Here is a 27,872-nt window from a genome sequence, read left to right as displayed (position 1 = left end):
GCAAAGGTGTCCTTGTTTAGATGCTCAATTTCTCTATGTATAATGCTCAGGATTCCTTATTTTTAATAACCTGATCAACTTACTATGGTGTACTTGAAGATTTGTGAATGCCTGTCTGGGTAGAAACCTCTTTTCATATCAAGGGCCATGACTGTGGGATTGGAAGTGCACAGCTCTCCCACTCAGAGCAGCAACAGGCCAGGTAATCAATCAATTAGATATGGAGAGGAGTCATGTGATGGGAAAAGGGAGAAGATTTCTAGTCTCACCATTAAATCACAGAATTGAAGGTTTGGGCACTTTATTGAACAATACTCAGCCTTGCATCCAGGTATTGCCATTTGGCCATCAGTGCTCATTTCAGTGAGGAGTTTATAATCCCAGGATCTGCTGGCACATACTGTAGCCTGTTTAATAACATAATATGCCACACTGTGGCATGGTGTAATAACATAATATCCCAAATAATGGCCTGGACAATGTTGCCATCAAGAGGCACAAGTTGGACCTGGGTAATATGTATAGTGTTATGGATCAGGCCAGACCCCCTCAAAACATTTCATGAAGGTATCCCAGACCCTAACTTTTCTTGTTGCTTTGAACAGGTGTGAATTGGATATTCCAGGAGAGATGCAGCTGGTCAAACCCCTTGGTTTTAAACAAAACAAAATTTATTTACAAGATTACTGAATGAAACACGGGCTAAAAACAGAATATAGAATGACTTAACTATTTAAAAAACCCAGTCAACTCTATCGCAACTTGATTATGCTGTTCCAAATACTTGCAACACAATAATCTCCATAAACATCCCTTAGCAAAAAAGGTCAAATCAAGGGTCTTACAGGAGAGAGGGGTGACAGAGAGATTCAGCATGGAACACCTTCCATGTAGCTGCTTCTTTGACCAGCTTAAACTTAACAGTAGCTCTGAACAGTGAGATGGTTAAAAACCAAAACAAACCAGAGAAAAGCCGAGCTTGGAGAATTTGCCGCTCCCCTTTCATTATACAAGTGTTTTAAAAAACTTGAAAGCCTTTTGTCTGGGGAGTATCTGTTAATCAAATTGGCCCTAAAACCAATCCAAACCAGACACCTCAGCAACTGTACCTAGTACAACACTTTTAAGAAAAGCCAAGGACAACACAACCTTGTTAAAGGTGCAGCATTGTCACTGTAACTCTGGGCTGGTCTTACTCTAAGAATATCTGGATGGCCTTGAAGAAGAGTAGAGTGTCCACTGGGACACCTGACATCTTCAATGGTTGCTGGAGCCTGGAATGGGGAATAAATATACTTTTTTGGTAAGTAATATTATTGGTTAATGTACATAGATTTACTTCAGTTTCTTGGTTAAATACTTCATTTCTAGGTAAGGACCTCAGAAGGACATTCAAGACGATTCACTTTCCAAAAGCCACAGAAGGAGGAGCCTAGTGACGCATTTTCAACGCACCGGAAATGTGGTTGTGCGGCGCCTGGTGATGTCGTCACAGAAACCCCCGTGGTGACAGGCGCAACTTCCGGTATTTCTAGAGTTTAGGAGACTTTGCTGGTTTAGTCTCCAGCTCCTCCCGAAGATGCCGAAAAAGAAGACTGGGGCCCGAAAAAAGGCGGAAAGTCGCAAAGAACGGGAGAAGTTAACGCGGGCGGCCAGGGACATCGTGGATGTGGCGAAACACCCCTGTAATGCCTCTATGGTGGGTAAAGGAGAGCCATCAGGGGACTGTCCACCTGCAGCGATGACTCCATGAAACACGGCCCAAGCTTTAACCACAACAACATAAACAAACACTCTTCACAAACTCTATTCTCAAATTCATCCTCTCCTGACATTTGCTCCGCCGAGAAAAACTCATTCCCAGGCAATTGGGAAGTGCTAACTTTTACTTGACTCTGTGGCCTTTTGCGGGAGGGGTGATGATGAGGATTAATTTCATTTCATTCCATTCCATTCGATCTCCCTGTTTTAAGTTGATATCAGGAGTAATTGGCGTTACACGCGAACAGTTACTTCATTGCAATGATCAGACTGGGAATTAAGGAGCCTCTTGGTCTCAACATTAAGTTCAATAACTTCAGAGCCTGGTTCCATTCTTCCATGTTTTTTGCCCACTTCTCACCTTGTCCTGTTGTGATATAGATTGCTTTTTGGCAGAATCACCCTTTCCCATGCACTCCTAGGTCCATTATCACATTATATATTGAATTCAGCACAGCTAACCCATTTTCTCTCTCTTATCACTTCAGTTTTTCTTCTGTCTTGACTGCTATCCATAATTTCCTTGTTTACCTACATATGTCATATCTCTCTCTGTGGACTCCATCTCCTCCTATTTGCTCACTTCTGGCCCCCACTCCCCCCACCATGGTATAAATACCAGGTTTTCTACCAACAGTTCTGACAAGTCACTAGGCTCAATGTTAACTCTGCTTTCTTCCTACATATGCTGCCAGACCTTCTGACTTTCTCAATTTTCTATTTTTGTTTCTGACCTCCAGAATCAGCAGTTTTGTTTTACTATTCCTCAATTCCAATATCTTTCTGTCTGTCTCCCAGCATGTGCCCTCTTTAAACTTGAGCTCATCAAAGTACTGCTGCTTAGATTTTTTTTACTGAAGTCCCACTCACTCACTGCCCCTGTATTTTTTGACATACGTCAGCTTCTGTTTCAGCCTCCATGTTCTCAAACCTCTCCCTCTCAAACTCTAAATCTCCATGCCTGAGATTGTATGCTCCTCCAATTTTGCCCGCACACGTATTCCTAATTTTCATCCCTGAACTATGATAGCTGCTTTTTGAGGTGCTTCGGCCCTTAGCTCAGGATTTCTGCCCCAAATTAGTAACACTCCTTAAAACTGCTTTGACAGTACTTCTTGTCACATGCCAAGAGTGTGAAGTTTTAATTGCTAATGATGCTGTTTTGTGTCTTGAAATTTATAAGGCTTGAAAATATACATTTTCAAGTAAATAAGTCTAGGCATAACATCATTTTTACTTTATATAGACTGACAGCAAAGGACCAGGCCATATGAAACTGGTGCTTAGAAATAAATCTGCTGTTTTCTGTGACCACTTCTATGGTTTTAATCTTATTTAAAGGGTTTTTGATATCATTTATCATTTATATCATTTATATTGGCCTACGATCTCCTGAAACAGTGCAACAATTTTCATCGTGTTTAATTCAGTGTTGAACATGTTTGTAAAATTTGAGAACTCTGGTCAGAGTTTTTAAAAAGTAAACAAACATACTGAATATTAAACGAAACTCACCTGACACAGAAAATGGTCTCAGACAAAAATTCCTTCTCAAGGTTATTAGCGTGAGTGACATTTTACTGTCCATCCCTAGTTTTCCAGGCTTAATACAACATAGCTTGTCAGGCCAGTTAAGACTCAACCATCATTCATTCCCTTAAGAATTTTTTAAGAAGTAGTTATTACAATCTGTGACTGTCTTAATTCTATTCTAATATAATTCTCTCTTTTGTTCCAATCAAAACAGGAGTGTGATAAATGCCAAAGGTAAGGTAGACCAAAGAATTACTCCTTTTATAATTTTTCAAAATTTATCAAGTTTAGTCAAAGACAATAACAGCCGAATACTATCATTATGTAAGGCTTCTATGCATGTTTCATGAAAATTTGTTCAAATATTCTCAACTAAATTCTTTGAAATTTGACACTGGAATGCCTGTTTAGTTGTCCACATTTAGAATTCATATGTCAAGTGTATATTATAGTGTAATTGATGTTTATCACGTAATTTTGCATTTGTTTCCTATGTTCACTTTCCTGCCTTGGGCAAGACGGCAAAAGAATCGAGCTTTTTGTTACTTCTGTAATTCAGTACAAAAGTTACCTATTTGTGCACAATGTGGTAAGTAGGTCTCTTGAATTTGAGTTATTGCTCAAATTTAAGTTTTTTTTTGTCTTGAAATAGCCAGAAATAAATGGGAACACCATTGGGTGCAGCTACCTCAGAAAACTAAATTACTCTTAAAAGGCTTTACCTGCTTCATCTTTATTGGGAAGAGCGTGATAGATTTTAATGTTGAAGTTTGTGTGTTTGGCCCATGTTCAAAGTTTGTGAGAAGATTTGTAGCTCAAGTGCTCGTTGTTGTGGTTCTGTTCGCCGAGCTGGGAATTTGTGTTGCAGATGTTTCGTCCCCTGTCTAGGTGACATCCTCAGTGCTTGGGAGCCTCCTGTGAACTGCTTCTGTGATGTTTCCTCCATCATTTGTAGTGGTTTGTCTCTGCTGCTTCCGGTTGTCAGTTCCAGCTGTCCGTTGCAGTGACCGGTATATTGGGTCCAGGTCGATGTGTTTGTTGATAGAATCTGTGGATGAGTGCCATGCCTCTAGGAATTCCCTGGCTGTTGTCAACAGAATGAAGACATGCCACAACCCAGAGGACTAGCCACGTCACCATACATCAAAAACATTTCTGAACTGACAGCCAGACTACTTATGATCACTAGGACTCATAACAGCTCTCAGACAGCAACTCACCAGAACAAAGGACCCGATACCCAGCATGAGCAAAACCAACGTAGTGTACAAACTCCCATGCAAGGACTGCACAAAACACTACATAGGACAAACAGGAAGACAGCTAACAATCCGTATCCATGAACACCAACTACCCACGAAACAACACGACCAACCATCCTTAGTAGCCACACATGTGGATGACAAGCAACATGAGTTCGACTGGGGACAACACTACTATTATAGGACAAGCCAAACAGAACAGCCAGGGAATTCCTAGAGGCATGGCACTCTTCCACTGATTCAATCAACAAGCACATCGACCTGGACCCAATATACCGGCCACTGGAGCGGACAGCTGGAACTGACAACCGGAAGTGGCAGATACAAATCACTATAAGTGCTGGAGGAAACATCACAGAAGCGCTTCACAGGAGGCTCCCAAGCACTGAGGATGTCACCTAGACAGGGGACGAAACGTCTGCAACACAAATTTGGCCCATGTTATTTGTATCTGAAACTATTTATGTAGGAGAACTGTACATGCGTGGAATGCACTTCGTAACGAAATAGTGGATCTGAGCACAATTACAACATTTTAAAAGGCATTTGAATATGAAAGGCCTTGGAGAGAAATGGATTTGGAGCAGGCAGTTGGGATAAGTTTAGTTTGGGATTATGTTCAGCATGGAGCTATAGGGAGAGGCTGAACAGGCTGGGGCTGTTTTCCCGGGAGCGTCGGAGGCTGAGGGGTGACCTTATAGAGGTTTATAAAATCATGAGGGGCATGGATAGAATAAGTAGACAGTCTTTTCCCTGGGGTCGGGGAGTCCAGAACTAGAGGGCATAGGTTTAGGGTGAGAGGGGAAAGATATAAAAGAGATCTAAGGGGCAACTTTTTCACAGAGGGTGGTGTGTGTATGGAATGAGCTGCCAGAGGAAGTGGTGGAGGCTAGTACAATTGCAACATTTAAGAGGCATTTGGATGGGTATGTGAATAGGAAGGGTTTGGAGGGATATGGGCTGGGTGCTGGCAGGTGGGATTAGATTGGGTTGGGAACATCTTGTCGGCATGGATGAGTTGGACTGAAGGGTCTGTTTCCATGTTGTATGACACTGTGGTGTAGTTTAAGCAGTAAGCTTTAATTTAATCCTGATTGAACAAGTTGTTTTTTGTAATGATTTTCAAACCATAAATAATGTAAAAATGTTCATGATAGTATTTACAAAATTCTGTTAGGTTTATAATTTTAAAGACTCCATTTGCTGCAGCATTTGTGTAAAATTGAGTGAAATTTATCAATTTATTGAGATAAATGTAAAATAGTTAAGTTCATTTTGTAATGTTTTGATATGTTTCATGGGTGACCACCTAACTTAGTTAAAAACACAGCATTAATGTGAAAGGCCATATGTTGGCCTTTTGAATGAACTGGGCATCAGTACATCCATTTGTGGTGATTTATGTCCAGGCTTTCTGCAGACAAATTGTGAATGGATGACTTGGGAATATTACAGGCATTAGTTTTATTCAATAACTGACTATAAAATGTAATTTGGCACAATACATTGAGATATTCTGTTAATGACCATTCTAAAGGATGATATCAAACTTGGAAGTTGATCAGATGCTGGGCTTGCACTCAGTTCCTGGAGTACATTGACATAATCAACTCCTAACCATGTTGATCTAGCATCAAGGCTACTTTTCTGAGCTCGACTCACTGATTTGATTGTAAGATCCTTGAATTCTTCAAAAGCAGTCACTTTCCAGTTGTTACTTGTGACTTGTCAGGCCTCATTTGAATTGGAATGTTGCATGAAGTCATGTAATTATAATTTCACTGGGAATCCATTCTGAAAAGTTGCTTGTTTCTATAAAAAATAGACCTGAAAATAGAAACTCCAAGCGGATGTAACAGAACATAGTGTAAGCCTGTGAACAGTGAAGTTGGAACCCAACACCAGTGAGGGGGAAAGTCAAGTAGTTGAGATGCTTCTTTTTAAAAATGAGTAAGTGGGTGAAAATCTCTGCTGGAAATGAAAAATAGCAAAGATGATAAAATACAAAACAAGGAAATGGGAAAAAGGATAAAGATAGGCTTTTTTTAGGATATAATTAGAGGCTCAGGTCTCTAAGAATATTAATAACTTGTACCCACTTGCTACCAGTTATGTGGAAGGCATTTACAAAATTAGAATCTCTTCAGTACTCTGGCTTCACCCTATATAATGGACTAGGACATGTGACCTGTTCCAAGTCAGAATATTGGGAGCAAGGTAATCTAATATGACCAACTACGGTATACAGTACTGCAGAATATGACCCTGACATAAAGTGAAGCATTCAACAGAACTGTCCATAATTTTGAGTTCTGTCATTTTTAAACAGACACTCTGGGGGTCAGCAAAATGGAGATTGCAGTATGAGCTCAAGTAGTGGTTCATGAGAGAGATATTGGAAAACGTGCTTCAATTCAGTCTCTGGGTTTGTAACTATACTTAACGAAGGAACAATGCTGGAGAATATTGCTAATGACACAGTATTTAGCAAAATACTACAGATAGTTGAAATGTAAAACAAAAACAGAAAATCATGGAGATGCAGATCAGTTAGAATTTCAGGAGAGCAGACAGGCTTGTGTTTTGTATGCAAACTTTAAAAGATTTAAAGGTGCATTGTAATTTATTTACACACAATTTACAAAGAAACATTGCTTATGTTTCTGTCCTCTAGGAAAAACAAAATGTATGTTGAAGGGCTCAGACTGTGTGATTAAACACCCTGGTGTCTATAGTACTGGACTTGCCATGGTGGTGAGTATTCACTTTCTGCACCTGTGTAAATGGAGGAGTTTTCTTTTTAAGACCTTTTTTGTGGCTGGGATTTGTCACTCACATGCATTACTTTTTTCTTCTTGTATTTTAATTGACCTTGGAACAGTAAAAACAATAAAAGCTCACTTCACACACAGTTTTTCATCTGTTAGTTTTAACCATCTTGTTGTGATTGTCTTTTTGAATATATGATGAATGTGTTGAATGAGTCCAATATTAAATAATTGTAAAAAGATTCTGATTAAGTTGAAGACATTGTGAACAAGATTATTTGTGTTCAGCGTATTAATGCACAAATGCTGAATAAAAGCTTTGTCACATTCTGTAACTGTCTATGAAATTTGACTTATTGTGCCTGATGAGAACAATATTGAAAATTCCAGTTTTTAAAAAATGGATTTGTAAGTAAATCGATTAGTAAATACCAGATACATGAAACTAAAGCTTAAACTATTTCAAAATATATGTAGTCAGGAAGAAAATTTCTTGTTTTTACTTCTTGTTCTTTTTAGGGAGCAGTCTGCGACTTTTGTGAGGCCTGGGTATGTCATGGGAAAAAGTGTCTGAGCACACACGCCTGTATCTGCCCTATTGCTGATGTTGAGTGTATTGAATGTGAGAGGGGTGTATGGGATCATGGTAAGGATCATGAATTGTCTGTTTTACAGGAAGGTTAAAGACTAATATTGATCAGCCAGCAATCACAACAAATGATATATTCATTCTTAATCTTGCAAGATGATTTTGCATTTTCCCTTGATTAATTTGTGACAGCATGAAGATTTAGTAATAAGCAATATGAAATTAATAAAGAAATGATAAATTTTCATCTTAAATTTGTGGAAATTAAGTTAATACAAGTGTTTTGGAGTGGCCTATTGAAACCGCATTCTTCAAGGAACATACTTTTCTCAAAATATATAGCGTGAAAAGTTTCACCAAAATATGACCAGTGAAATGTCTTGCAACTGACCTTTTTGCCCTCACTTCCCTTACAACATGGGAACATTGGACTTAAGTAGGTCATTTCACTCTTCAAACTAGTTCAACCTTTTTGTCATAAGGCACACTTGTCATTACCAGAGATGAGACCCTGAACTGTTTCTAATGTAATTATATCTTTTTTCAAAGAACTGACTCCAAAGCTGTGCACAGTTCCCCAGATGGACTGTAGGTGGTGTAGTAGTTAAGTTATTAGACCAATAATCCAGAATCTCAGACTAATGGTCTACGGGGTATAGGTTCAGATGTTTCAAAGATAGTGATATTTGAAATCAGTAAAAATCTGAAAAGAAAAGTTACCCTTATGCCAAACATGTAACCATTGATCATCATAAAAAGCCATTTGGCTCACTAATATCCTTTAGAGAAGGAAATCTGTTATCCTTTCCTGATATGGCCTAAATGTGAAGCCCACAGCAATGTGATTTGACTGTTAATTGTTCTTTGAAATGCCAAACCAGCCATCTGGTTCAAGAGCAAATGACTTCAAGCACTGGCGATGGAAATGCTTGTTACCACTTGCTTGGCACAGTGCTGCCTCAAGGTGATGGTGTACAGTAGTCCCATTTTCAGTTCTTCTACTGAGCCTGTTGTAACCTCTGTGTGCTTTGACCGATATGAAATTCAAGTAAAGTCTTTCAGCTATGAAAATTTACTTTCTTTCAGATAATTCTGAAGCAGCAACTTGAAGTAAGACCTCTAGACCCACCCAACTTTCTTAATCTCCTTCCAAACTTTTTAGCCTTTAATTTGCAGCCATTGCAAAATTTAATGTGTCCTGTGTTCCTGAATTCTACTTTTGACATCATCATTCCCCTCCCGCAGCCCCTCTACACTTGTCTCCATTTCATCTGCTGACCAATGCTTTCAGCTGAAGCAGAAGTAAACTGGGCATCCAGCCCTCCTCCTGACCTGCTTTTTTGCTTAATTTATCTTTCCTTCTGAGCTCTCCTGCTTCTAATTATTTACCCCATAAATCCTTAGGATATTTTGGTCTATATTGCTTGCAATTCTCCCATTGCAATGAGGGCATAGACAGCATGATAGAAAGCAGCAGTATCACTTAGTCAAAGGGTCAGTAACAAGGGCATAATTTTAAGTGAAAGGTAGGAGGCTTAGAGAGAATTTGAGGAAAAACCTTTTCACCTAGATGATGGTAGTGCTCTGGAATGCACTGCTGGGGAGGGTAGTTGAGGTGGGAAACCTCAATCTTTAAAAAGTAGTTGGGTGAACACTTGAAGCGTCGTAACATTCAAGGCTATGGGCCTAGTGTGGAAACATGGAACGAGTGTAAGTAGTAATGTATGTCTGGCAGTTCAGTCTCAATGGGTCCAAAGGCCTCTTGCATACTGTGAACCTATGATTGTGCCATTCACATCTGAAATTTTTTTGGTTCATTGTGCAGCACCTCAGAAATCTGTGGAAAAACTAGTTTTTTTTTGTTGTTGGTGTTCCTTAAAGTCACACAGCAACCCAAAAGTCTCCAAGCCACATTGCATCTAGGTTTCCCTTTTTAAGTTACTGTGCAAAAAATTAAAGGGTCCCCTGCACTTAATTTAGATGCACTCTGAGAAAAAAAAGTTAGCTGGAGTTGTAATTCAAGTACAGATATGTATACTTGTGAAACTAATTCTTCATAAATGAACATTATAAACATTGTACATATGGAGCATTTTTAAGTTAGATCTTCTGTAACATTTTACATGTAATGCTTGTTTGATTTGATTTGAATAATACTTCTGGCAGAATACTTTTATCACTCCTGGTGGTGAACCCACAGCACCACATATTGGCTGTATTAGCAATCTTCAACAGGATAACATTTCAATACAAACAGCAATACATTACATTACGAAACCACGATTACAATTAATGTAGATTTCTCATTTACCAAGATTTTACAGGAGGTGTATTCTTAAAGCTCATTTAGAAAATTTAAGTTTGAAGCAAAATTCTAGCTGTTTCTAAATGTTGCAATAAACTCAATAAAATACAAACCATTACAACTCGTCATCAGGCGCTCATCCTGAATGGTGGGAATATAACAGACAATAATTAACTAACTACTATTTATGATTTATTTCTCTAACCTATCTTTTACCTTCCCTTCTATAATATGAATCCGATAAAACTCCCATTAAGATTTACAAAACAACATTTGTTATCTCAAAACCAGGCAGCTGTCGGTTGTCTTGTCTTCGGATCTTCCTGTGTCTTTTCTCCTGGTTAGGAATTTCTGTGTCACAGGTTACTGATCGAAAAGGTATTTTTAAGAGAGATGTTTTTTCGAGCAATCAGGTACATGCTAGGATTGGCAATTCTCTCAACTGTTCAATTTTCCCCTGGCCTTATACCCCAGAGCATTGGATTGTGTCATTGGCTTTTACGATTGTCAATATACTCAATTCAAACTTGATTGGAAATTGGTATTTTTTTCAGGGTATAATTTAAACTGATTGGCCGAATACAAATTTGTTTTTGTATCCAGGCCACTCAGCGAATGTAAATTCTCCAGTAATCCGTGTACTTGCCAAGTCCTTCACTCTCTTAAAGGTACATCCATATCTTCATATCATTCTCAATGAGCTGAATGGCCTCTATCTACCAAGTTGGGATTCTATGATTCTAACTGGTTTAACCATCCACTGCTATATTTGACAGGACCATATACAACACTTTCAGGACTAATCTGCTAAAACTGTTCACTATTCCATGATCACTGTAAAATGCAGTGATAGTCTCTGGCTTCTATAGCCTGCAGCCATGTATCTAATGGCCATCAGATATTACTTTTTCATTTCTATTTGCACTTCAATTTATCCATTTTGCTTTGAATGCTACATGCATTCAGATATGGAGTGTTTTGTTTTATCCTTTTGCTCTCTTTTAAAAAATCTAGTGTCATCTGTTGATTGAGTCTTGGGTTGTACTCTCTATCCTGTCATGGTCTATTTATCATTGAGAGTTTAATACCTTTTTGATATTGGGCCTTGACTTTACTGTTTGATTTATCTACGTTTCCCAAATTTGATCCCTTGCCCAGACTATTCAGTTTAAAATTCTCTCTACTTCCTTAGTTATGCAGTTGGCAAGAATGCTGCTCCTAGCATTGTTCAGGTGGAGACTGTTCCACAAACCAAAATCTACATTCCCCATGCCAGTCTTTGAGTCAAGATTAGAGTGGTGCTGGAAAAGCACAGCAGGTCAGGCAACATCTGAGGAGCAGGAAAATCGCCGTTTCGGGCAAAAGCCCTTCATCAGGAATGCATGCATCTCTCTAGCCTGATTTGCATTATGATAATTTGACATAGCTGAGGTAATGCAGAATTTATGACTTTTGAGGCTTTGTTTCTTAATTTGGCACCTAGCTCCTCATACTGACTATTCTGAACCATCTTTATCTTGCCTGTGTCATTGGTACCTACCTGGATCATGTCACCAGATCCTTCTGCTCCCACTCCAAATTCTTCTCCAGTCCTAAGTAGACTTCCTAATCCTTGGTACCAGGTAACCATCTGGACTTGTGCTCCTTGCTGCAGAAGTTGGTAATAATCCCATCATTATCCTGTAACATACAACTATGTTCCTCATACTTTGCTATCCCTGTGAATGCTTTCTGAATTCCATTGCCATGGTCATAGTCATACGGAAAGAAACTGTTTTGACCCAATTTATCCATGCCGACCAGGCTTCCTAAACTGAGCTCGTCCCATTTGCCTGCATTTTTAAATGTTGTAATTGCACTCGCCTCTACTATTTTCTCAAGGCAGCTCATTCCATGTATGCACTACCTTCTGTGTAAAAAAAAAGTTGCTCCTCAGGTCTTTTCTAAATCCTTGTCCTCTCACCTTAAACTTATGCTCTCTAATTTTGGACTCGCCTACCCAGTGGAAAAGACATTGGCTACTCACCTTATCTATGCAGTTCATGATTTTATAAACCTCTGAGGTCACACCTCAGCCTCCTATGCTCCGTGGGGAAAAAAAAAGTCCCAGCCTCTTCAGCTTCAACTTGTAACTCAAACTGTTCAGTCTAAGTAACATCCTTGTAAATCTCTGCACCCTTTCCAGTTTAATAACATTCCTCCTTAGTGCAGGGTGACCAGAACTTTACACAGAATTCCAAATGTGGCTTTAGCAATGTCTTGTATAGCCGTAACCTGACATTCCCACTCGTACTCAGTGCTCTGACTGATGAAGGCAAGCGTGCCATATACCGTCTTCACCACACTCTGCTTGTGGTGCTACTTTCAAGGAACTATGTACCTCCATCCCTATGTGTCTCTGTTCGGCAGCACTCCCCAGGACCTTACATTAACTGTGTAAGTCCTGACGTGGTTTGTCCTTGCAAAATGCAACACCTCGCATTTATCTAAATTAAACTCTAATACCAATCTTTGCAGCACAGTGCTGGTCACAGGCCTCCAGTCTGATTTGGGACATGATCTATATGGATGCCAGTAAGACCTTGGATAGGGTTCCTCATGATAGATTGTTTAGCAAGGTTAGATCACATGGAATAGATGGAGAACTAGCTATTTGGATACAGATCTGGCTCTCCGATAGAAGACTGAGTGATGGTGGAGGGTTGCTTTTCAGACTGGGGGCCTGTAACCAGCAGTGTGCCACAATGATCGATGCTAGGTCCACTGCTTTTTGTCATTTGTCCAAATGATTTATATATGAATGTAGGAGGTAGGATTAGTAAGTTTGCAGATGACAACAAAATTGGAGTAGACAGTGAAGAAAGTTACCTCAGATGCAATCTGACCTTGATTAGATGGGCCAATGGGCCGAGGAGTGGCAGATGGAGTTTAATTTAGATAAATGTGAGGTGCTGCATTTTGGAAAGGCAAATCAGGGCAGGAGTTATACACTTAATGGTAAAGTCCTGGAGATCCTTGAAAGTGGAGTTGCAGGTAGATAAGGTAGTGAAGAAGGCATTTGGTATGCTTGCCTTTATTGGTCAGTGCTTTGAATGAAGGGGTTGTTGTGGCTGTACAGGACAATTGGTTAGACCACTGTTGGAATACTGTGTTCAGTTCTGGTCTCCTGCTATAGGAAGGATGTTATGAAACTTGAAAGGGTTCAGAAAAGATTTACAAGGATGTTGCCAGGGTTGGAAGGTTTGAGCTACAGGGAGAGGCTGAATCAGCTGGGATATGTAGCCTGGCATATTGGAGGCTGAGGGGTGACCTTTATAGAAGTTTATAAAATCTAGGGGTATGGATAGGGTAAATAGCCAAGGTTGTTTCTCCAGGGTGGGGGAGTCCAAAACTAGAAGGCACAGGTTTAAGGTGAGTGGAGAAAGAGTTAAAAGGGATCTAGCAGGTAACATTTTCATGCAGAGAGTGGTGCATATATGGAATGAGCACCCAAACGAAGTGGTGGAGGCTGGTACAATTACAACCTTTTAAAAGGCACCTGGATGGGTATATGAATAGGAAGGGTTAAAGGCATATGGGCCGAGTGCTGGCAAATAGGACTAGATTAATTTAGAATATCTGGTTGGCATAGATGAGTTAGACCGAAGAGTTTGTTTCTGTTCTGTATATCTCTGACTGACTATCTATGACTCTAATAACCTTCTATCACCACTGTCAAACCAATTTTGTATCCAGTTGGCTGGATAGCATTGATCTAGCCTTACTAACCAGTCCACCACTTTGTCGAAGGCCCTGCTAAAGTCCACATAGATAGCATCTCCCACTCTGTCTTCATCTATCTTCTTGGCCACCTCTTCAGGAAAAAACTCAAATCAAGTTTGTCAGACATGATTTCTCATGCACAATCCCTATGTTGACGATCCCTGATGCATTCTGGTCTTTCCAAGCGCATGTAGATCCTGTCTCTCAAAATTGCCTCCAACAACTTTCTGACTACTGATGTCACACTCACTGGTCTGTAGCTCCCTGGCTTTTTCTTGCAGCCTTTCCTAAAAAATGGTACCACATTAGCCACCGTACAGTCTTCCTGCACTTCACCTGTGGCTATCAATGATACAAATATCTCTGGTAGAGGCCCAGCAATTTCTTCCCTAGCTTCCCACAATATCCTGGGATATAGTTGATCAGGTCCCAGGGAATTATCTACCTTTTTGTGTTTTTCAGACCTCTAACACCTCTGCTGTAATGTGGACTCTCTCTTTTTCAAGATATCAGTATTTGGTGTGGTTGTGGGTATGTTTGTTGAGCTGGGAAGTTGATTTGCAGACGTTTCGATCCCTGTCTGGGGGCCTTCTTTAGTGCTTTGGAGCCCCTGTGAAGTCCTGCTGTATTGTGTCTTCTGGAATTTATTGGTTCCATTCCAGCTGCTTCCAGTTGCCAGTTCCAGTTGTTCGTTGTAGTGGCCAACATATTGGGTCTAGGTCTATGTGCTTGTTGATAGACTCCATGGATGAGTGCCATGCTTCTAGAAACTCCGGCTGTCCTCTGTTTAGCTTGTCCTATGATCGTTGTGTTGACCCAGTTGAAATTGTGATCTCTGTCACTGTGTGTATGGCTACTAGGGACAGCTGGTTGTCGTGTTTGTGGCTAATTGGAGTTTGTGGATGTGACTGGTTAGTTGCCTGCCTGTTTGCCTGATATAATGTTTCATGTAATCTTTGCATGGAATCTTGTAAATTATGTTAGTCTTGCACACGATGGATAAATGGGTCTTTTGTCCTTGTAAGTTGTCTTTCTGAGTGTGACTGTCGGTTTATGGGCTGCTACAAATCCCAGTGATCAGAAATCTGGCTGTCAGTCCCGAGACTGCTTTTTATAAGGTAGCGTGGCTAGTGAGTGAGTTAGGTCGTGGCATGTCTTTGTCATGTTGTTTGTCTGTTAGGCATCTACAGATGAAGTTGTGGGGATATCTGTTCTTAGCAAAGACTCTGTGGAGGTGTTCTTCTTCCCTTGGTAGGTCGGGAGTGCTGCAGTGTGTTGATCCTTTTGAACAGGATCCTTTATCTGCAAATGCCTTACGGACAAACAATGTGACGAGGACATGTCACAACCTAACTCACTCGCTAGCCACGCTACCCGAAATAAAAAAAATCTCAACAGACAGCCAGACTTCTCTGACCTTTGGGATTTATGATTAGCCCATAAACCGACAGCCATGCTCAGACAACGACCCACCAGGACAAAAGACCCGTTACCCATCATGTGCAAGACTAATGTAATTTACAAGATTCCATGCAAAGACTGCTCGAAACATTATATAAGGCAAACAGGCAGACAACTAATTATTCACATCCATAAACACCAATAGCCACGACCAGCTGTCCCTAGTAGCTGTACATACAGATGACAGAGACCACAACTGTGACTGGGAGAACACAACGATCAAAGGACAAGCTAAACAAGACAGCCAGTGAATTCTTAGAAGCATGAAAATCATCCACGGACTCTATCAACAAGCACATTGACCTAGACCCAATATACCGGCCATTGCAACGAGCAACTGGAAGCAGCAGAAACAGAACCAATAAATTCCAGAAAACACCGTGCAGCAGCACTTCACAGGAGGCTCCAAAGCACTGAAGATTTCACTTAGACAGGAGACAAAGTGTTTGCAAATCAACTTCCCAGCTTGGTGAACATACCCACAACCATGACAACTGGCATCTGAGTTAAAATTCTTTACACAGACCTTGAAGATCAGTATTTATTTCGCCAGGCGTCCCAGCTTCCATGTATTTACCCATAGTAAATTCTGACATGAAATATTCATTTTGGATCTCGCCCATCTCCTGTGGTTTCACAAGTAGACTGTCTCATTGATCCTAAAGAGGCCCTATTGTCTTCTAATTATTTTCTCCTTAATATACTTGTAGAATCTGTTTGCATTATCTTTTACTCTCATCTAAAGCTGTCTCTCAGCCCCCTTTTGGTCTCCTGACTTCCATCTTAAGCGTACTCCTACACCCCCTATATTTCTCAAGTGATTCACTTGATCCCAACTGCCTATACCTGATATATGTCTCCTTTTTCTTGAACGGAACCTCAATATCTGTAGTCATCCAATGTTCCCTACGCCTGCCGGCCTTGCCCTTCATGTGAACAGGACCATATTGTCCCTGACATGTACCACCCTTTGTGCAAAAAAGGTTGCCCCTTAGATCTCTTTTATATCTTTCCCCTCTTGCACTACACCTATGCCCTCTAGTTCAGGACTCTCCGACCCCGAGGAGCTGCCAGAGGAAGTGGTGGAGGCTGGTACAATTGCAACATTTAAGAGGCATTTGTTATAGGTATATAATAGGAAGGGTTTGGATGGATATGGGCCGGATGCTGGCAGGTGGGACTAGATTGGGTTAGGATATCTGGTCAGCATGGACAGGTTGGACCGAAGGATCTGTTTCCATGCTGTACATCTCTATGACTCTATGACCTCTCTTATATTTGAAAATCTCCTACTTGCCAAACCATCCTTTACATGTGAACAGCCTTCCCCAAGCAACTTTTTGAAAGTTCTTGTCTTATGCCATCAAAATTGGCCTTGCTCCAATTTAGAATATTAATTTGTAGACCAGGCCTATCCTTTTCCATAACCATTTTAAAACTTATAGTTATGTTCACTGGTCCCAAAGTGCTCCCCACTAACACTTCAGTCACTTGCCTTGCCTTATTTCTCAAGAGCAAGTTGAATTTTGCCCCTTTACTAGTCGGGCCATCTGCATATTGATTAAGAAAGTTTTCTTGAACACACTTAACAAATTCCTCCTCCAAGCCCTTAACACAATGGCAGTCTCAGCCTATGTTTAGAAAGTTAAAATCCCCTACCATTATAACTCTATTATTCTTACAGCTATCTGTAATCTCCCTACATGTTTGCGCTCAATTTCTCACTGACTGTTGGGGGCCCTATTGTACAATTCCATTGAAGTGATCATCCCCTTCTTATTTCTCAATTTCACCATACAGCTTCACTGGACAATCCCCCCAGGAATATCCTCTCTAAGTTACTGCCTTGATGTTTTCCCTAATCAAATGGCAAGTTAACTCATTCATCCGACAGCCCTTGCTTCCTTCCAGATGATCTGCAACAATCTCAGATTTGGTTGGACGGTTGTAAAGGCTGATGTTCTTTTCTTCTGGTTTCCCTTACTTGCAGTGACACACTCCTGTGCTTGAACACTGATGAAATCAGATACACCAACCCTAAGACATGTGACTGCCTCCTGTTACAAAGAATCCAGGAAACTTTTCCTTTCCTTGATTTTTTTTTAAGTTTTATACACGTTTCATAGCATGCAAAAGCAGCTCTTCAGGCCATTGTGTTTGTGCAGGTCATCAAGTAATCCCTAATTCTAATCCCATTTTTTCAGCATCCTTACATGCTGTGGTATTTCAAGTGTTGACCTAAATAGTTCTTAAATTAGTTGTGGAGTTCCCACATCTACTATTTGCCTGACAGTGATTTCCAGATGCCCTCAACAGTCTATGAAAAACACTTTCCTCAAATCTCTTCTAAGTGTCCAGTTCCTTACTTTAAAAATGTGACCCCTGGTTATAGATCACCTAACAGGAAAAGTATCTGACTTTCTGCACTGTCAGTGCCCCTTGGGACCTTGTATACCTTAACCAGATCTCCCACCCCCCCACCCCAACCCACCCTGGCCTCAACCTGCTTTTAAAATTCTTACCCTTGTTGTCAAATCAGTCTGGGCTTTGTCCCCTCCCTATCTCTAATTCTGTTCAGTCCTGCCATGCGCAAAGGGATGTTCTTTTCTAATTCTGATTTCTAGTGGGCATTCCCAATTATGATTGCTTTGTCATTGATGGCCAGGCTTTCAGCATCTTAATTTGAATTTTTAAAATTTCATTCTTGTTTTTAAACTCCTGTAAGATCTTTCTCCTCCCCCACCTCTAAAATCTTTCAGCCCGCAATTCACAAGATATCTAGATTAATTCAGATATCTTGAGCAGCCCAACTTTAATTGCTCCAGGCCCTGCCTGCACTAGCCCAGGCCCTAAGTCCTGCAATACTCTCCCTATACCTCTTATTTGCTATCTTCTTTTAAGACACTCCTAAAAGCCTTCCTCTTTGACCAAGCATTTGTCCAATAATGAGGTTGGTGTGTTTTGAATTACCAACGCTAGTATTATACCGTTAGTTATGTTGATTTGGTATATTAGTACTGAGTATATTTTTCTATTTTCTGTTCATACATTCTATCATGCAAGTCCATCCAAATTGTCACTTGTCTCAGTAAATTTATGCTGGCATCCAGTTAACTGGAATAAAATGGATGGTTTGGTTTCTTTTTAACAAATATTTTCATTAACTTAAGAAGGTCAGAAATAGTATTGTGTGGATTATACTAATTGCTCAGTACATCAACATGCTGGTTGACATTATACTGAGTCATATGAACTAGAAGGTCTGGTGCAATAATTCTTAAGTTAATGGTGACCACTTTAGCAAAGTATCACTACCTCCAAGGCAATTCAATTGTCAATGCAACGTATTACGTAAGATTACGATTCAACAACAGAAGACACTGCAGTACAGCTTGACCTTGATCCTTTCCTATTCCTAAATTCATAAGTGGTTTGCCGGATTTAATCGAGCAAAAGTCCTGGCTGATTTTTCATCATGAAGGCTAGTTAAATTATATTAATAAACAGCTGATAGGATCACTCTCTTTTTAAACTGTATTTAAGTTTTCCAACAAGAAAAACAAAATGTAAAACATCCAGATGGTTTGTATCTTGACCTTTGTTTCTCAACTTCAGTTTTTGTCATCGTACTCCTAATGCAAAGCTGAAATGGTATCAGCTTACTTCCTTGAAATTGTCTCTAACCATTTTTAAAAACATAGCCACTCATTGCCTGCTTATATATTGCAGTATTTATGAGGAATTGTCACATCGGGAAACTTCCTATGTCTCTGGGCTATTATTTATGTTATGTTACAGGAGGGAGGGTATTCCGATGTTCTTTCTGTCACAACTTCCTGTGTGAAGATGACCAGTTTGAGCACCAAGCCAGCTGCCAAGTCCTGGATGCTGAAACTTACAAGTGTAAGTCATTTTTGACGTACATAATGGATAAACACCTATTAAAGTTTTGAATGTAATTATGAATTAGTTGCCTTCCTTAAAATTGCTTTTTGTTATTGGCGCTTCAATAGCATGTTTGAGCACCAAGTATACAGTGTTGTGGTATCGTTGGGACCAGGGTTGAAATCCAACCAGAGTTGGTGAATTGGATGAAAATGTCATCTATGCCTGCAGGTCTCCAACTAATTTCAAGACATCCCATAGCTATGGGGTATTTCTACAAAACAAACTACAACCTAAATGGACAGCCCCACTAAAAATCACTGCAACTAATTTGTGATGGAAAGATAGACTGAATGCCGCCTTTTGATAAACTGGCCTTTATATTTAAATTTATATTATATATTAAACAATGTTTGGGGAGACAGCTATTGTAAGACATGAGAATCTTACATTGATCCTTTAGGGGATGCTTTCTTGAAAAAAAATTTTGGGTTAGAATTGGTTTTATCAAGTCAAAATTAACGCACTTTTTCAGGATCTATGCTCTACATTCAGTTGGAGATATTGCAAGATGGGAAGTCTTTATATTTATATATTAATGGCTCTGGGAAATATTTCTCTCGCATTACTCTTTGATCTGGGACCTCTTCCATTTCCTTTCCTTGATATCTTGCCATGATGGCCATAGTCCTCTTTTCTTTTAAAAAAAAACAAAACATAATCGGGAGAGGCACATTTCTTTGAAATTATTAATGCGAGAACACATCAAGAACTTGGTCAATTACTGGCTCAGTCGAGTATTTGTTCATTACTGCACTTTTACCTTACAAATTAATTTGATTTCTTTCCAGGCATCTCCTGTAATCGCCTGGGACAGCACTCTTGTCTACGTTGTAAGGTGAAGCTACACAGCTTTCAACAGATTTTTGTTTTCTTTATTCAATTGATGAGAGTTCAACTCTCTAGTTTTTAGTAATTAAATTTGCCATTTGGTAATTTAACTGGATGTACTGATTTTCTTTTATATGAATGGCAATTTCAATTGAAATATATATCTTAATTTCGATGCTATATCATCACTAGTGACTTTAGTTGAACAATAATTTCTATACATATGTTTTGTCCCTATACCTTTCCCTTCCTGCAGGCCTGTTATTGCGATGATCATGTTCGCAGCAAAATCTTCAAACAAGAAAAGGGGAAAGTGCCACCTTGTCCTAAATGTGGTCATGAAACACAAGAGACAAAGGATCTATGCATGTCCAGTAAGTTCAATCATTGCATGATATGACTTATACAAATATGTACAAATTGGCCATTATTGTGAGATGAGACTACAGTTCTGCTATAACATGTGTAACTTCAACATGAATTGGTCTTAACGCAATTGAAGAATTTAAATAGTTATTTGTAGAATGTGAACATTCCTTACCTGTACTGGCTATAACACGATTCTGGCCCCATTAGTTTAAATGGCATGGCTATTGAGTGATTTCCTCAACGTGAGATTGCTTGAAAATGAAACTATCGCATTATAACAAAACCGACTGTATTGCGCTAACCTGTATTTACCTCTGTCAGTAAAGTTCTGAGAAGGAAGGTTTTGCTTCTTTACTGTTTACAGGCAAACAGTTAAGTGTAGCTCAAAAAGTCATGGATGATTTTTGACAAAGCTTAGTAATTAAAATATAGCCTAAGTAACAGCCATTTGGATTGTGAGATAGGAGAGAATTAAGCCTTTCGGCCCATTGAATCTGCTCCACCACTTCTTGCCCTCTGTCAGTCAGCCAATCCTCTATCCCAGCCAATACCTTACCCCGAACACCACGGGCTCTTTATGTAGGAGTCTTCTGTGCAGCACCTTGTTAAAGGACTTTAGGAAATCAAAATAGATCTTATCCAATGGCTGTCCTTCATGTAAATTGATCATTACTTCCTTAAAGAATTCTAACACATTTGTCAGGCATGATCCCCCCTTGATGAAGCCATGCTGACTCTGTCCCATTTTACCATGCACTTTTCTGCAATCTCATTCTTAATGATGGATTCTAAAGTCTTAGCAACAACTGATGTCAGGCTAGTCGACTTATAATTTTCAATTTTCTGCCTCACTTCTATTTTAAGTTGGGGTGTTACATTAGCCATTTTCTAATCTTGAGAGCTCCCCGACTCCATTGATTCCCGAAAGAAAGATATTCCACCAATGCCTTTACAATATTCTCAACTATCTCCTTCAGAACTCTGAAGTGTAGTCTAATTTATCCACCTTCAGGCCTTTCAGCTTCCCTAGCACTTTCTGCTTAGTAATGGTCTCTACAGTCACCTCTGTTCCCTGATTCTCTAAGTTCTGGTATGTTATTCATGTCTTCCACTGAAAAGCACCTATTTGATTTATCCACCATTTCTTTGTTCCCCATTACTACTTCTCCGACTTTATTTTCAAACAGAGCATTGTCCACGCTTGCCTCTCTCTCTTAACTTTTATGTATCTAAAAAAACTTTGGTTTTGGTGAAGATACAGATCTGGATCCTAGAATTCTTTAGTTTGAAAAAAAAGATAATTTATTGTTCTTTCCGTATACTTGGTTGTTTGGTTTAGTTTGTATGGATTGTCTGAGTTGTTGTGGTGGAATTGATCAGAGCTGTCAAAATGCCAGCATACTTTTCAGAGCAGGATGTTGGATGTGGAATTGGCCTGAAGCTTCCTTTTTATGACTGATTTCAATAATAGGATTTCATTTTTTTAGTCTTGTGGTTATAGAACATAAACAAAACCGGGAAAATGCTATAGGGAGTGCTGTGAAAATGTAATAACATTTTGAATGATGTGTAGCGGTCTTATGCATTAGACTAAGTGCGGCCTTCAGGGTCAGATATTGGATTGGTTGATCTAAGTGATCGGATTTTGAATAAAAATAGAAGATCTTTTAATCTTTTAAGGACAGTTCGGACCATAAGATCTAAGACTGGAAGTTGGTCATTCAACCCATCGGGTCTGTTCCGCAATTCAGTTAGATCGTGGCTGATCTGGTAATCCTCAACTTCACCTTCCTGCCCTATTTCCCACAACCCTTCATTACTTTACTGATTAAAAATATGTCTGCCTCAGCCTTGAATATACTTAATGACCCATCCTGGACAGCCCTCTGCAGTAAAGTATTCCATGGCATCTGTACCATCTGAGAAGAAGAAAAAATTTTTTTCTCTTCTGTCTTAATGATGCCAGTGTTGGACTGCAGTGCACAAAATCAGAAGTCACATGACTCCAGGTTATCATCCTACAGGTTTATTTGAAGTCTTCACCTGATGAAGGAACAACGTTCTGAAAGCTTGTGATTTCAAATAAACCTGTTGCACTATAACCTGGTGTTGTGTGACTTCAATCTTGGTCTTAAATGTGTGCTGAATTATTCTGTGATTATGCATTCTGATCCTAGACCTTTCCACAACGGGGAATAGCCTTTCCTCATCTACTGTCAATTCCCCTAAAAGAATGTATTGGGTGGTTCAATAAAGTTATCTTCTTCTAAATTCCGACAAGTACTGGCTCAGCATCTCCATAAGATAGTCCCTCCAGACCAGGTAACAACCTAGTGAACCTCCAACATCACTGTCTATCCTTAGTTAAGGGGCTCTAAATTGTTCACAGTATTCCAGCTGAGGTCAGATTAATCCCTTTATACCTCCAGTTATATTCCACTTAATTTCCCTATTACCTGCTAAATTTGATTTTTTTTTGTTGTTTTGTAGGTTAAAAACTCCCAAATCCCTTTGTCCCATAGCTTTCTGTAGTCTTTGTCCATTTAAATAATATTCAGCGTTTCTAATCCTGCCAAAGTACCTAACCTCCAGATTTTCCCACATTATATTCCATTTGCAAATATTTGACCACTTGGTTAAATTCTCCATATCCCTATACTTTGCTACAATATGACTAAGATAATATTTACTGCCATAAGATGGTTTAAATCAGTGGTCACCTACATGCACCGTCTAGTTCAAAATAGTTATCACTGTTTGTAAATTTTTGCAAGGCTTTTCCCCAACCTGTGTCTCAAGCCTATCTTCTCTGTTTCGCCATTAATGGCAGAGCCTTCAGCCATGGGGTTTCTCAATCTGAATACTTTTGCCTTGTTCATTTATTACCCGCCAATGGGAACCTCCTGAAAACTGTAGACTGTACCTTCCCCCAACTCTTGCCCATGCTTGGCATTTAGTTCCCTCGAACTGCATCTTTTGGATGGTTCCCTACAATGATTACTTTTGTGAACAGTTAAGAACAGAATATTGAAAAACGTAATTTGTTCTAAGTAAAAGCAATGTATTTAAGGATAAGGAAGAAATGTATACAATGCATTGTCATTCTGATGATACTGACTTGGAACAATATAATTTTTATTTTGAGGCCAAAAGTTTAAATTCCACTGTACAATTTTGAGCCCAAAGATCAAGGCTGGTATCCACTGCAGTACTGAGTGAGTTTTACTTTATCCAAGATGTCATCTTCATGCAAGGTGTTAAATGAGACCATGCATGCCATCTTAATTGGTGTGAAGGAATAGGGTTAGGATTGGAGAGTCATATAGCCGATCACTCTTCGGTCCAACGCCTCCATACCAACCTGACATCCCAATCAGACTTAGTCCCTTTTACCAGCCTTATGCCCAGATCCCTCTGAAGCCTTCATATTCCTATACCAATTCAGATGCCTTTTAAATGTTGTAATTGTACTTGTCTCCACCAGCGTTCCTCTAGCAGCTCATTCGAGACACTGACAACTCTCTACATGAAAAAGTTATTCCTCAGTTCCCTTTTTAAAATCTTTCCCCTCTCACCTTAAACCTATGCCCACCAGTTTTGGTTTCCCCTGCCATCCTGGGAAAAAGACTTGGCTATTCTCCCTATCCATGCCCCTCATGATTTTATAAACCTCTAGAAGGGTTACCCTTCAGCCTCTGACAATCCAGGGAAAACAGCCCCACCCTATTCAGCCTCTCCCTAAAGCTCAAATCATTCAGTCCCAGCAAAACTCTTAAATCTTTTCTGCACCCTCTCAAGTTTAACATGCACTTCCTATAGAAAGGCAACCAGAATTGCACACAGTATTCCTAAAGTGGCCTCACCAATGTCCTGCACAGCCACAACATGGAATTCCAACTCCTATACTCAGTGTTATGAAAATAAAGGTTTATCCCCAGTAACCTGGCTAATATTTCTCACTTGATATAATCACCAAAACGGATTATCTTGTGGCTGTTGGTTTGCTGGTGGGTTGTCATGTAAATGTTTTTGTCGCCAATGCAAGGTAACATGATCAGTGTGACTTTGGTGAAGTGTTGTTGTTTTACTCTGATATTTATATGATCTGGTGTGTTAAGGTGGGTGGTGTCATTTCCGACTTTTCTCTGCGGTGGTTTGTCAGTGGGGTCTATTTCTACATACTTGTTGATGGCATTCTGGGTTGAAAACCAGGCCTTTAAGAATTCCCTTGCATGTCACTGGTTAGCTTGTCCTCTGACAGTTATGTTGTCCCAGTCAAATTGATAGCCCTGCTTATCTGCATGTATTGAGATGAGAGAGAATTGGTCATGCCGTTTTGCTGCTAGTTGGTGTTCGCGTATCCAAATTGCTAGTTTTCTTCTGGTCTATCTGATGTACTGTTTATGGCAGTCATCACATGGGAATTTGTATATTATGTTGGTCCTGCATGTTGTAGATATGGGGTCTTTCATCCCTGTGAGTAGTGAGCATCGTGTGGCTGCAGGTTGGTGTGCTACCATGATTTCTAAAGGTATTAGGAGTCTGGATGTCTTTTCTGGTATGTTCTTAATATCGGGTAGGGTAACCAGTGTATTAGGGCGTACAGTGACCTCTTGGCATTATCTGTCCAATAGGCATCAGTGAGCGAAGCTATTGGAGTGTCTGTTGTTTGTGAAGACCTTGTTGGTGTCCTTCCTTGTTTTTCTTTGCATAGTTCTGGTGTGTTGCTGTGCATTATAGCTCATGTAAATAGTGTCCTGACACAGCTTTGTTTGTGGACATTGGGGGTAATTGCTGTTGTAATTAAGGATTTGGTCCATGTAGATTGCCTTTCTATATAAAATTGGATTTTATAAACCACCGAAGGAATTCACTGTTGGTCACTCGTTCCACCATGACTTCTAGGAAAGGGAGTTGATTGTTGTTCTCCTCTTCGCTGGTGAATTTGACATCCACTTATCGGATCCATAGCCTTTGTTAGATCAGGAGAAGAGTTGTGCATTCCAGTCTTTACATGACTGCTTCTGCTGTGAGTTCTGAGATGGGTGATCCCTAGGTATAGATTTGTTGATTATAATTGGCCATTAAAAACGAAGTGAACAATGAGGCGTAAGTCTCGTAGTTTAAGCATATTGTCCTTGCTACAATTCTTCTTATCTTGTCTTTATCATGTAACTGTGGGAGCTAGCTATCTGTATTTTGAGTGCCACCACAACAGTGACTGCATTTCTTATGTCATTTTGTTGCGTGTAAAAGCCTTTTTTTTGGGAATCTTAAAATCTTAAAAGAGATCTTAAAAAGTGCTGTAGGAAAGTAAAACTTTTTTTATAAACAATGCTACTATAAAATTCTAATATGACTAGTCAGGATAGTAGATATAGGATGCAAGTTCCTGATGGCAGTGGAGTCACAGTCTAAGGACATAGGATAAACCATTTAGGACTGAGATGAGCAATTTCTTCACCTAGAAAGTGCTAAGCCTGTGCAAATTGCTACCACAGAAAGCAGTTAAGGCCAAATCATTGAATGATTTCAAGAAGTTGGACTGAGAATAGGCTATTTACATAGAACATAGAAAGATACAACGCAGTACAGGCCCTTCGGCCCTCGATGTTGCACCGACCGAATCCTACCTAACCTACACTAGCCCAATAACTTCCAAATTCCTATCCAATGCCCGCTTAAATGACCATAAAGAAGGAGAGTTCACCACTGCTACTGGCAGGGCATTCCATGAACACTCAACCCGCTGTGTAAAGAATCTACCCCTAACATCTGTCCTATACCTACCACCCCTTAATTTAAAACTATGTCCCCTAGTAACACCTGACTCCATTAGCGGTAAAAGGTTCTCAGTGTCGACCCTATCTAAACCCCTAATCATCTTATACACCTCTATCAAATCTCCCCTAAACCTTCTCTTCTCTAATGAGAGCAGCCCCAAGTGCCTCAGCCTTTCCTCATAAGATTTTCCTACCATTCCAGGCAACATCCTGGTAAACCTCCTCTGCACTCGTTCCAATGCCTCCACATCCTTCCTATAGTATGGCGACCAAAACTGCACACAATACTCCAGATGAGGCCGCACCAGAGTCTTATACAGTTGCAACATGACCTCAGGACTCCGGAACTCAATTCCTCTACCAATAAAGCCCAGTACACCATATGCCTTCCTCACAGCACTATTTACCTGGGTGGCAACTTTCAGAGATCTGTGTACATGGACACCAAGATCCCTCTGCTCATCCACACTACCAAGTAACCTACCATTAGCCCAGTAATCCATCTTCTTGTTACTCCTACCAAAGTGAATGACTTCACACTTAGCTACATTGAATTCCATAGAACATAGAAATTGGATAATCTGCCATGATCATGATGAATGGCAGAGCAGGCTCAATGGGCTGAGTGGCCTACTCTTGATCCTATTTTCTATATTACTACTGACACTGGGGCAACGATTTATTTATATCCATGTACATAGCACCACTTTCAATTATAGGACATGTCGTCCAGATAATGAAGTATGTTTGTAGTGTAACCACTATTACAAAGGAGGCATTAAATAATTCTTTTTGGGTATTTGGATGTAAGTGTCAAACTTAAAAATCAAATAGTTCATGTAGTCTGGCCTTCAAATTTCATGAATTGGATTTTAACTCAGTGAATGGGTTACAACAAAAATTGTGTATCAAATGAATTATATTTGTGTTTCAGCTCGCTCATTGAAGTTTGGAAGACAGTCCGGTGTTGAAGATGATAGTGCTTCTGGTTATAATGATTACTGGAAAAATTTGGCGTCTGGGGGAGGTGAAACATATACTGTTGACGAAGATGATGAGTATGGTGAAGATGACGAGGAGTATGACGAAGAGGAGGATGATGACACAGAGGATAAAGCAGAAAAAGAGCCTGATGATGATGATGATAAAGATTATAGAGACACATTTGCTGCTCTAAATCTGGGGAGAACCTATGCAAGTGGATATGCACACTATGAAGAATCGTAAGGATGTATCACAATGGGACATTCACTGTGGATGGTGTTATTTCATATTTCAAAATGTACCTTGAGTGATGTGTTAACATAAGATGGATGATAATTGCACCTTGCATTGCAAATTTGTTCATTAGTTTTAAAGTTACATTCTCAATGAAAAGTTCTTCAGACTCTTAAAATAAACACCATTTATTAATTCACCTGTGTCCTCCTGTCTAAAACGTGTCAATTTCAATATCACAGGTATTTGACATTTATGTATGCATTTTACTTTTGTTCATTTGTT

General features: G+C 39.7%; 1 protein-coding gene across 1 annotated transcript; it reads left to right on the top strand.

The window, feature by feature from the left end:
• Positions 1–1,494: 1,494 nt before the first annotated feature.
• Positions 1,495–27,780, top strand: znf330 (zinc finger protein 330). The gene is made up of 9 exons (XM_060851508.1): positions 1,495–1,699; positions 3,509–3,528; positions 3,813–3,883; positions 7,231–7,310; positions 7,844–7,970; positions 19,240–19,344; positions 20,178–20,224; positions 20,474–20,591; positions 27,304–27,780. Exons 1-9 carry the CDS (start codon positions 1,580–1,582, stop codon positions 27,594–27,596), a joined length of 981 nt encoding a protein of 326 aa, XP_060707491.1. The 5' UTR covers positions 1,495–1,579; the 3' UTR covers positions 27,597–27,780.
• The last annotated feature ends 92 nt before the right edge of the window (positions 27,781–27,872 follow it).

The sequence above is a fragment of the Hemiscyllium ocellatum genome, chromosome 36 (genome assembly GCF_020745735.1).
Source record: "Hemiscyllium ocellatum isolate sHemOce1 chromosome 36, sHemOce1.pat.X.cur, whole genome shotgun sequence".
NCBI classification, from domain to species: Eukaryota; Metazoa; Chordata; class Chondrichthyes; order Orectolobiformes; family Hemiscylliidae; genus Hemiscyllium; species Hemiscyllium ocellatum.
Note: the sequence above shows the minus strand (reverse complement) of the source record. Positions and strands in the feature narration are given on the sequence as shown.

Coding starts and splice junctions, on each gene's coding strand:
- znf330 (XM_060851508.1), top strand. CDS start 1,580: ATGCCGAAAAAGAAGACTGGGGCCCGAAAAAAGGCGGAAAGTCGCAAA. Junction 1,700..3,508: donor ACCCCTGTAATGCCTCTATG/GTGGGTAAAGGA, acceptor CAATCAAAACAG/GAGTGTGATAAATGCCAAAG. Junction 7,971..19,239: donor GAGGGGTGTATGGGATCATG/GTAAGGATCATG, acceptor GTTATGTTACAG/GAGGGAGGGTATTCCGATGT.